The sequence below is a fragment of the Mytilus edulis genome, chromosome 10 (assembly GCF_963676685.1).
Source record: "Mytilus edulis chromosome 10, xbMytEdul2.2, whole genome shotgun sequence".
NCBI classification, from domain to species: domain Eukaryota; kingdom Metazoa; phylum Mollusca; class Bivalvia; order Mytilida; family Mytilidae; genus Mytilus; species Mytilus edulis.
In genome coordinates this window covers 14,572,177-14,584,228 of record NC_092353.1, presented here as the reverse complement: position 1 = coordinate 14,584,228, position 12,052 = coordinate 14,572,177, and the positions used below count along the sequence as shown (strand labels likewise).

General features: G+C 33.3%; 2 protein-coding genes across 2 annotated transcripts; both read right to left on the bottom strand.

Annotated features, from left to right (window-relative positions):
* Nucleotides 1-6,153: 6,153 nt before the first annotated feature.
* On the bottom strand, nt 6,154-7,509 carry LOC139492604 (uncharacterized). Its single transcript, XM_071280754.1, has one exon. The coding sequence runs from the start codon at nt 7,507-7,509 to the stop codon at nt 6,154-6,156; it is 1,356 nt and encodes a 451-aa protein (XP_071136855.1).
* Nucleotides 7,510-7,784: 275 nt separating this feature from the next.
* Nucleotides 7,785-10,328, bottom strand: LOC139492603 (transcription intermediary factor 1-alpha-like). The gene has a single exon (XM_071280753.1). The coding sequence runs from the start codon at nt 10,326-10,328 to the stop codon at nt 7,785-7,787; it is 2,544 nt and encodes an 847-aa protein (XP_071136854.1).
* Nucleotides 10,329-12,052: the final 1,724 nt, after the last annotated feature.

The following is a 12,052-nucleotide window of genomic DNA, read 5'->3' as shown; positions in this document are numbered from 1 at the left end:
GGCATTATGTTTTCTGGTCTGTGCGTCCGTTCGTCCGTCTGTCTGTCTGTCCGTTCGTTCGTCTGTTCGTTCGTCCGTCTGTCCCGCTTCAGGTTAAAGTTTTTGGTCAAGGTAGTTTTTGATGAAGTTGAAGTCCAATCAACTTGAAACTTAGTACACATGTTCCTTATGATATGATCTTTCTAATTTTAAAGCCAAATTAAACTTTTGACCCCAATTTCACGGTCCACTGAACATAGAAAATGAAAGTGCATTTTTCAGGTTAAAGTTTTTGGTCAAGGTAGTTTTTGATGAAGTTGAAGTCCAATCAACTTGAAACTTAGTACACATGTTCCCTATGATATTATCTTTCTAATTTTAATGCCTAATTATATTTTTTATCCACTTTCACGGTCCATTGAACATGGCCACTTTCACGGTCCATTGAACATGGAAAATGATAGTGCGAGTGGGGCATTCGTGTACTTTGGACACATTCTTGTTTTTATTGTATTTTACATTCTAATTGTTTTGTTTTGGGTATATTTCATAATTACATATTAGAGAGATTGATAGTATAAAGATGTAAAATATAATTATAAATCATGAACACTAATGTGATTGTAACTGACTTATATAACTGCAAGTCAGATACAGTGAAACCTGCCTTTATCAAACTTCATCATAAAAATAGACCTTGTCTAAACTCAAATAGATATAGGAAGATGTGGTATGAGTGCCAATGAGACAACTTGTATTAGGACATAAAGATGAATATTGCTTAGTTAGTGTAACTTGCAGAACTTTTGTAAACACAACACCTGTTAATCTAGACTAAATCTTCTGACACTAAAGAGGTTTGGTTAAGAGAGGTTCCACTGTATAAGTTCTTGTGAATACTTTGTTCTAGTCTTAAAAAGGTGATAATGTATAAAATTGTTGGGATTTTGATTTGTATATGGCGATGTATAAGTTTATTGATCTTCCAGTGTATTTGTAGGTTTTTTTGTACATATGTAAATATGTAGATATATTTGTACTTGCTTCAGACAACACTGTGTAGAAGATGCACTTATATGATATGTCATTGTTAATTTTATTGGGGGAGGGGATAATTAATATGACCAGTTACAGAGAGAGTAAACAAGTGTTGTTGCATTGTAATTTTATTTTAAGGGTTAAATGTGGTCTCTCAAAACCTTGTAAAGGACTTTTGAGCAAAATTTGTTTGATGTTTTTGTCATGTTCTTTTTTTTTTTATGTCAAACCATCTCTATGTAAATTAGTACTTTACTAAGTGATTCATTTCAAAAGAGTTTCGTTACTGTTATCCCTCAGCAACTCAGTATTTATGTAATCATTGAGTTTGCTGTTCTGACTGTATTGCACTGTGTGATTATTATTAGCTGGTGAAACTTGGATGACTTTGGAAAAGATTTTTTAAAAACATTTTTTAACAGTATGAAAAATTTTATGCTCTCTGTAATTGTATTCAGTATTTGGGAAGAAAAAAGTTGTCAAGGCCATTTATTTTTACCTTTGCTCACCACTCCCTCAATCTGCATTAAACCATTATACACATTTTTTTCTATGCTGTCAGAATTGTTACAAATCAAGTTTCCTTGCGCTCTGCTGATTTTTGTAAAAATTTGCAAAAAAGTTTTGGCCTATGAAAATTGTTGAAAGTACCAGAAGAGGTTGAACATAAACATTAGTTTCAAAACTTGTCTTATAGAAATCAGACTCCTATAATGCCTTATTTATACTGCCTGGCAACTTCAAAAGCTTTATCTTTTAAATTTCAAGCACATTTTACCACTTTGCCTTCAAAGATTTTTATTAATAATTGGTACAAAAGTTGAACAAAGGATTTAGTGGTATTCTTTGAGATCCATAATTATATGTATACCTATATATGATAATTAAAATGTTATGCTGTTTCTGTTAATGATTATTACTTGTTGCAATACCACCTTAGAACTGGAATAAAAACTTCAGGTAATTTCGATGTTGTTGTATTTTTGTGAACTTCATTAAAAAAGCCAACCTCTTTGTACATCAAAGAGCATGCATGATGATTAAAGACCCTATGCATAGATAACCAGTAGAAGAAGGTAGTTACAAAGCAAATGATTACAAATAGTTTACAAAATATTTCTATGATATTCTAATTTTATTATTCTTAGATGTCTGCAGACTGAACTGTCCAGGATCACAAAAAAAGCTATGAAAAAAACAAACAAAAAACAGTGCATTGATCACAACCTTCTATACATCCTTTCCATTTATTTCTGAAATAAATACTCAAATATTCAAGTTACACAATGATGGATGAAGAAAGGCAACAGTAGTATATCACTGTTCAGAAGTTATAACTCGATTAAGCATAAACAAATCCAGGTATTAACAAACTAAAACCAAGGGAAACACATCATAATTAAGAGGAAAACAACAGAAACACTAAACTACAAAAAATGCTAACACCAATATACATAGAAACAGACTGTAGATAACAACTGCTATACTCCTGACTTGGTACATGACATTTCAGGAAAATATAGTGGGCCTATCCTGGTTTTATGGCAAGCCAAACCTCCCACATATATAGCAATGTTACAAATGCCCCTTAAATGACAACACTAGTCACTATGTCAAAAGAATGCAGTACAAATAAAGCCAAAAATACTCAGCACATAAAAATACATAAATGAATAATGTAATAGTACATTACAACATGTTAACAGCAGAATAACAACAGACACCTCCCATGAATTAGATATGTGAATAACCATACTTGTCAATAAAAGGACAAAGTGTACAAGGTGCATCAATGTAGCATCTCTTCTAAAAATCTGAAGGATATTTTTGTTGAAGTAGTATTTATATTTAGAGTTGTTTTTTATCACAAATTTATCAGAGCATTAAATGAATCATCCTGTACACAACTGCAATTCACCCAAACGATGAAATCAAATTTTGTTTGATATAAAAGTCAATGTCCTCCACTGAACCCCGCCCAGATTTTAGCGTTTTAAAATAACTTGAACCATTATGTAATGTACCAATTACATAATATGAATGAATTGTTAGGGTGGTTCAATTTTCCGTGGGGTTTAAAATACTATATTAATCATGACAGTGGAAACAAAATTACAAAACATGTAAAAATTCAAATTAGAAGAATATTAACATAGGGTGGGGCATAATTAATAGGACTTAAATAATCATGCAGTGTACATGTGAAAATTTACTTTGATTTTAGACCTACAGTAGAAAAGTAACCCTTCATACACTAGAACATAAAAATATAGATACTTTTTCAACTGATGAAAAGGATTTAATTCAAGAGAGACATATTCAACTGACTCAAAAACCTAAAACTAGGACCTCACAGTTTTATTGTAAAGCTAGAATTCTCAGGAGCAGGTGAGGTTGGTGCAATACATTATGAAATTGGTGTCAGTTGAGTTTGTAGTTAGCTGGGGCAAGAAAGTGTCATGTCAGTTGGCAATGAGTCCAGGTGTCATATTCTTATAGTAATGTATTATACGTCTCTTTGAAAAGAATCGGTGAGCAGATTTAAATTTTATTGATCAATGTTTTTCTTTAAAAAAGGAATTTTCTGTAAAACATTATTATTAATAATTAATTATAAAATTCTGTGATTTTTAATTGCAAGATCAGAAAAGAGTTTTAATATGCCCACAATTTTTATCAACAAATGTGAGTTTTGTGGCCTTTAGTTTCCAACATTGGAATACATATATTGAATCTTCTTCTTCTTCTTCTTCTGGAAGTCCACCCTATCTGCAGGGTCACCGCATTTAAAAATTTTGTTTATTTTTAAAATTGCGTTGTTTTAAATTTTATCTACTGGTTAAAATTTAAGATAATATTAACAGTTATAATAGGATAAAACTAAAAATTAGTTAAAACAGGAACTTGTATGTACACTATACATTTAAAATTATAAAATGGATAAAAGTAATCTTATCAGTTGTTTATATTCTCTTAGCAACGAAAAGTGAAAGGAACTACTAATCTGTACTAGTAATTGGTTAAATTTATGGACTAGTATGGTTTCTTAATAAGTTTAAATATATGTAGTTAAAAGATAAAATGGTAAGGGATATGAATAAAACAAGAGACTTGTAAAAATTAGTTTTAAGTAAAACAGTAGAGTTTGTCAATAGAATTTGGGTCTATAAGATTATTTACAGGGGTAATTAATACATATGCTCTAGTTATGGTTTAACTATGAATTACTTAGTATTAATTAAGTATATAGACAAAGTAGTATAATACTTGTTATATGTTACATTCCCACGACTGACAGCCACTTGTAGTTTAAGCTCAGAACTCAACTGATTGTTCATTTGTTTTCTAAAAGTTGGGTTCTTTTAGCATGCAATGCATAGATCCAGTCTTTGCAGATTCGTTCTAAGTCTCTCTGCTGAGGCACAGTTATAAGGTCGTTCCTAGAACAGTCAACCAACAATTCTAGAAGATCCTCATCAGAATCAATTATACTGCAATAGTGGATATGATTATCCTCTAGTAGGGATTTTAGTCTATCTTGATGGATTTTTCTCACACAATTCAGACTTTCACAGTTGATTAGGAAATGTTTATAATCCTCAGGTCCTACCATGCACAATTTGCATTCTGCAGATTTTGTTCCGTCAAATCGGTTGGTAATACTTTGGGTTTTGTAAGTTCCTGTAAGTATCCTGGATTTTATTATCCCTTTGCTGACATCTCTTTTATTATCTCTGACACTGCTCCAACAGAAGTTTGGTTTTTTAAAGTTCCAGTTGTTTACTTCCATATATTTGAGTGTTGATTTGCTTCTAGCAGATTCGGTCCATTTGTTTTTCCAGGTTTTGTCTATAACTTCATGAGTCAATCGTTTCCAATTTTTCTCAGGATTTAGTATAATCTCATGTGCGGATGGAAGATTATAAGATTTGAGAGTTCTATCCACATTTATATACCAACTATTTGATTTATCATCTTTTGTAGCTAGCTGTCTAATTCCAATTTTACACTCAATTGAGTTGGGATCTTTTGATATTCTTAGAAATAGGGAAATGACAGCTTTATGTACGAGTTGCTCAATAGATTCGGCTCCGAGTAAGATATAGATAGCAGCATCTGCAGTTCTTTGTGGTAAGGATAGAATTTGTTTAAAAGTTTTTTTCTGAAAAGCTTCTAATTTTTGTATATCGGTTTTGGTAATGTTGAGAATTTCAATTCCATAGAACATTCTTGGTATAACATAAGTCCGCCATAGTTTATACGATAATAGTGGATTTATACCATTTATTCCATGTAATCCAGCTCCTAATAGGGAATACATTGTAGCTCTTGCAACAGAAATTCTATTCTCTACATTTGGATTATTTTTTTCTTGTCTTTCAATTCCTAAATGTTTAATGTTTTGCTTTTCGTCTATTTTTTCATTAAAAAGTTGAAGATTTATATCTTTATTCTTCTTGTTAATCATTAGAATTTCAGTCTTTTTGCTGTTTATCTTTACCCGATCGTTTTTGGTACAGTTTTCAATGATGCGTAGTTGGGTTGAGGCATCATGTTCTGAGCCAGCACATAGCATTATGTCATCTGCGCACGTTGGGCAACCCACATAATTGGTTCCAATTTTAATTCCTATGTTTGTGGATTCAAGAGTATCGAGGATATTCTTATTATAGGCCTTGTAAAAATTGGCAGAGAGAATTCCACCTTGTTTGACTCCCTGCTCATTCACAAATGTTTCCGAGATATATCCTTGAGATTTAACTTGTGTAGTTGTTTTGTTATATAGTTCCTTAATTAGCAACCATGTAGCTCCATTAATTCCTTGATGATATAATTTCCAGAATAGGTGTATATGGTCTACCACGTCAAATGCTTTTTCTGCATCCAGAGTTATTAGAATGAGACACTCGTTTTTATCTTTGGCTTCGTTAATTGCTTCAGAGATGAGAAGAGCAATATTAATAGATGATGCACCTTTAGTGAAACCTTTCTGAAGCTTGTTTTGATGTTTATTTAGTGTACCCTCGATTCTAGCTCTAATACAAAGCTCCAAAATCTTACAAATGATGGAAATGACTGTGATGCCTCTATAGTTGGATGGTATAGTAGGGTCTTTGTCCTTTTTGTGGACAGGGGTCAGCAGACCTTTTTTATGACTTCAGGAACATGCTTTGTATAGAATATATTGTTAATTAAGGTAACTAGGAATTCAGTCAACTCTGTTCCACCATAAATTAGATGTTCTGCAGTTAAACCTTCTACATCGCCAGCCTTTTTTCTTTTTAATATTGAAATACGCTTGGTGATTTCTGTTGAGGTAACAGGTTGAATTGTTATTTCTTGGTTTTCACAGATGTTGACAATGGTTTCCATGTCTAGCTTGACAAGATTATCATGACCAATGTTGAAGTTAGGATTTGAATTGGTTTTGGCTAATTTTTCAAAGTGATCTTTGAAGACGTTATTTATCTCGTTTGGAGTTGATGCTTCTTTTTCTTCAGTTCTAAGGGTGTGCGTGAACTGAGAAGAAGAAGACCGTTGAGTTTTAATAAGTCGAAAAAATAGATCCTTATCCCTATCTGAAGCCATCATAATTTCTTCATGTAGTTTAATTCTTTTGTCAGCCGTTTGTTGCCTTTGTATTGATCTGACGGAACGTTTCGTCTCTAGTCTCTTCAAGTTGTAGATATTATTTTTCGAAGGAGGTGAACCAACCTTTTTCCACAGATAAAATGCCTTTTTTGACAGACCCACAGCTTTAGCAAGTTGTGGAGACCAGCTGATCTTCTTTTTTCTACTAAATTTGGATTTCCTACGGGGATAGCTCAAATTTAAAGCGTTAGTAAGACCAGAAATTAGCTGGTTTGTAGCTTGTTCAATACCGTAAGGTGTTCTCATGTTCAGATACTTTCTATCTTTTAGTTCCTCCTTCAAATTTTGTTCATAACTTGTTTTGTCAACCTTTTCCCAATTAATCTTAGTCACAATATCTCCATTCAGTTGTTTTTGAGCGGTCCGTAATCTAACAGAAAATTCAGCGGAGACGGGATAATGGTCTGATGTGTTGTGGCCTTCTCTCAAGATTTTCACCTGCATATATTCAGTTGACTCGTCATCATTCTCTCTAGATTTTGTTAGAATGTAGTCTATCTGTGATTTTGAATCACCTTGATGGTATGTATGGTCTATAGGGTAGTTAGATGGTAGCTCTATTTGATTTTCCTTACAGAAGTTTTTAAACAGTTCATCTTGAGTGTCCTTGTATTGTCTATGGAATGAAGCATTAAAATCGCCGGCGATAATAATTGAATGAGTTCTTTGATATTTTAGTAGTAATTCTTTTAAGATGTCCAAAGCTGCTCTATAAGCATCATGACCTTTGTCGGTACCTCTTGAGGGGAGATATACATTTATAAGACATATTGGGTCTTTTGTGGTTGAAATTTCGATAGCCTGGATTCTGTTATCTCCATCAGGAAGTTGAGAAAACATAGTTGACATGGATTTTCTATACAAAATTGCAATACCTCCATGGCCTCTTGGTCTACTGATTGGAGATAAGGGTTCATTATCATCAATTTGTCTCGAGAAAGTTATAAAATCTGAATGATGTTGTTTCAATAATTCTTTTTCATAATTAAAAAGCCAATGTTCTTGTATCAGTACAATATCATGTTTATCAAGAATTTCATCAAAGTAGTTTTTATTGGAATTAAAGCCTTTAATGTTGAAAGAGACAATTCGGAGCGGACTTGATTTTCCTAAGGTTATATCATTCTTGTCACAGGGGCTGCTATGTCTGGGTCCAGGAGGAATGTTTGACCTTTGTCTAAAAAAGGATTGTATATGTGTTGAACATTCTTGTTTGGTGGCAATCCTACTGTGTCGGAACAATTTTCTGATATCATTGTCTCACTCCTTTGTTCAACAGCAAAACAGTTTTTACTATTTGAGTTTGAGGAATTTAATATGGTATTGGGATCCGGATTTTCAGGGTATGGTTTTGGTGAATCTCTAGGAGGACCACTTTGTGAAGGAACATTCAGGTTTGCTTTCATTCCATTTTCTTTTCTGACAGCAAAACTGTTTTTACTATCTCCTGTAGAACTGTTACTAATTAAGACATTAGGAGCATAAGAATAAGAATTTGAGATATGCTCTGGTACATTTTTATCAGTAGATGTGTTTATCTGTACCTTTCCTTGAGTAGATGACATGTGGTGAATTTGAGAATGAAGATGAGTAGATGGAGTGACAGCAAAACTGTTTTTACTATCTCCTGATGAACTGTTACTTATGTCATTAGAAACACAAGATTTTGTGATAAGCTCTGGTACAATTTTATTACTAGATGTGTTTATCTGTACCTTTCCTTGAGTAGAGGACATGTGGTGAGTTTGAGAATGAGGATGAATTGATGGAGTGACAGCAATACTGTTATTACTATCCAAGGGAGATAATTGTGTTGCAACTGCAGCTCTATGATATATCATTTGTGGATGCTGGGCTTGCATATGACTATTTGGTATGTTTTGTGACGGTACCATTTGAGTTCTGCTTGGTTGTCTAAACATATAAGGTGGTGGAGCTGGAACTGTCTGCTGGAATAAGGGATGAACTGGTTGTTGTAACCAATGGTTTTGCACTGAAGTTGGAGAAGGTTGAACAACATGTTGAGAGTGTATTGTATGTACAGGGCCTTGTTGGTTCATATGTGCTGTGGCTTGCAGGTTGACTAGGTTTTGACTTTGTTGTCTAAGTGTGAAGAATTGATTTTCAAGGTGTTGAAGTCTCAAATTTGACATTTCCCGCTCAAGGTCTCTGATTCTATTATCCACTTGTGAACAGTGACAATTAGAACAGTTAGCACTGATTGATGATGGGGTCTGTCTATAACTATGAAGGTCAGGTCCATTTTGGTGGTAATCATTTTGACCGAGCTGAGTCAGTTTCATGTTCCTGATTAAGTTATTATTATCTAGTATGGTGTTCTCTAGAGCGGCAATATGTGCTTCTGCTACGGCGAGTTTGGATTTTAAATCATCTTGCTTCAGTGTCTTTTGTTTCTTTGGTCCAGTTTGTTTAGGTTGTTTTATTGAGTTATTATCTGTCTGCAAAATTGGAGAAGAGTTGTTTCTAAGAGCTCCTATATTAGTTGATTGTTGTTGAGCAGTATGAACTTGTTTTCCTGTATGGTCTTGTTGCATGTCCTTAGAGTTCCCACAATAAGGGTCTGATTTTGGAGATTTTTCAAGATTTCTGTTTATCTGAACTGTTTTCACCAAAGTATCAGGGGAGCATGAGGAACCAGTAAATTGAACCATGTTTCCGGGATCTGTTTCTATTTCTGAGATGGATAGGTCATTTATTAACGAATTACACTGTGTGCATTTGAATTGTTCCAATTCATCAATACTCATAGATTTGTATTGATCAGAAGTTATGTTTTGACATTGAAAATGGAATTTTTCTTCACAAGTGATACACATGATAAATTCGAAGTCGATTATGTTCTCAGAGCAACTAGCACAGTTTTTGTGAGATTGTGTAGAAACTGTTGCTACTATTGTCTCAATTGATGTCAAATTTTGAGTTCTGTTTAAATTGGTCAGGAGAGGATCATTTTCATCTCTACTGGATGTAGGTACGATTGCAGAATGGGAAGAAATGTTATCTGATTGTATCCAATTGGTAGAGTCCTGATCAGACAAGAAAGATTTACATGAATCTTGTATGGCTGTGTTCATATTGTTTAAAAATTCTATAGATGGTAATGTACTTAAAATTTCATGTAGGTCATTTTTAATAAAGTCCTTAATCTCTCTACCATTTGCTTCAACAGAGAATGCAGTTTTGTATAAATTGATTCTGTAAACTTGTCTCCTACCAACCTTATCATTTGTGATTGGTTTAATACTGAGTGATTCTTCCACTATGCGATTGTTTTTGTCCCTTTTGAAATGAGATATAGCTGTTAATCTACTTGATTTTTCATAGTAAGCAAGAGTATGTTTGTGAAACATCAGAAACGCAGCAGGAGAGAATTTCATAACAAGGGTTCCTCTTTTGAATTCAGCCTGTACATTGAGCTGTTCAGTAGCATCAATCATTTTTTGGGCTGCTTTGGTTGGATTTAGTGAGTAATTAGTCACTGTTGTTTTCCCTTGAGTTAATCTATTTGGAGTAAATTGACTAGATAGTTGCAAACGTTCCCTGTTTTTTTGTCGTGCTTTATGTTTCGCAACTGCTAGACTTGGTGTATATCTATATGGAGAGATTTTCTCTCTATGTGATCTCCTTGGAGAAGACATTTTAGATCAGATAACAGCAAAGCAGTCTTTACTATACTGAAGCTATTAAATCTTGACAAAAATTATTTACTGAGGGTCCTTTCCTTATTCCAATAAGACTAGATAAAATTTTGGACAGCAAAGCAGTCTTTACTATTTTGAAACCAATGAACTTGACAATTTTTACTGAAGTTCCTGTCCTTTCTCTAATAACTCTGGATATATTTATTTGTTGTTTGTTGTTTTTTTTTTTTTTAGCAAAGCAGTCTTTACTATTTTGAAGCCAATATAAGTTGACAGATTTATTTACTGGAGTGCCTTTTCTTTCTCAATAACTCTGGATAAATTTTGGACAGCAAAGCAGTCTTTACTATTCCTAAGCTAATGTGACTTGATAAATTTGTTGACTTTGTTGTTTTCCTTTCTCTAAGAAATTTGGTAGAATTTGGGCAGCAAAACAGTATTTACTAACCTTGACGTTTGACGAACATATATAAATTGGTGCACAGATGACACAGAGTATGTAAGCTATGCGTAAGATAGGGTGATCCCTATGGACAGCAAAACTGTTTTTACTATCTTGATGATAAAGCTGAAGAATCAGGTTATATGATGATTATAATATAGAATAAATATAGGGTTATGACAAAAATAGGATGATCTCTAGTTAAATGCTCTTAGCGGAATGTATGTTGATAGTAATGCAGAAGCTGAATTTGTCTGATATATAAAAATGGACAGCAAAACTGTTTTTACTATCCAAGATTTCTGAACCAAACTCTTGTTATCTATATTATGCAGAAGCAATTATAACTATAGTGATGAAGCTGTGTCAGAGATATGGTGTTATTATGTTGTTATATGATGGGATGACGTAGACAATATTTAAATTCTTTTCCTTATTTATAACTGTATCAGGTTCACTTGGATTGTATAGCAATTAGGCAGCAAAACTGTTTTTACTACCTTTACTAAAAGTTATTTCCCCCTTTTTTTTTTTTTTCTCAGAATATGTATGTTGATAGTAATGTAAAGCTGAATTTGTCTGATATATAGAAATGGACAGCAAAACTGTTTTTACTATCCAAATTTTCTGAACCAAACTCTTGTTATCTATATTATGCAGAAGCAATTATAACTATAGTGATGAAGCTGTGTCAGAGATATGGTGTTATTATGTTGTTATATATGATGGGATGACGTAGACTATCTTTTACTTCTTTTCCTTATTTATAACTGTTTCAGGTTCACTTGGATTGTATAGCAATTAGGCAGCAAAACTGTTTTTACTACCCTTACTAAAGTTACTCTCCCTTTTTTTTCCCTCAGACTATATTGGATTGTGTGATATTAGTCAAAATTAAAGTTGCATCCTTAACTTATTGGTTGTAATGATGTTAATTCAATTGACAATAGAAAAATCTGTATGAGCAGCAAAACAGTTTTTACAGCTCAGTTTTCAAATTTTGAGTTTTTGGATTTTCTGTGCCTGTGGCGATGCTTTTTTGATTTTGTGAAACAGTCAAACACCATCTGTCTGCCAATGCGTTGATACCAGAGTTTTGCTAGCAATGGGTTGGGGTGTTCACCATCCACGTACACGTGCTTGAAATTGTAATGGCTACGAGCCTTTGCTCTTTGTCCCTTGTGACCTTTGGTTGGGCGGGTTAAGTCTAATGAAAATCGTGGTGATCTGGCGTTATCCAAGGCTGAGGTATTAAGCTGACGGATTACACTATTAATAG

Bases quoted from the DNA above. Each gene is read 5' to 3' on its own strand.
- LOC139492604 (XM_071280754.1), bottom strand. From the start codon at position 7,509: ATGTTTTCTCAACTTCCTGATGGAGATAACAGAATCCAGGCTATCGAA.
- LOC139492603 (XM_071280753.1), bottom strand. From the start codon at position 10,328: ATGTCTTCTCCAAGGAGATCACATAGAGAGAAAATCTCTCCATATAGA.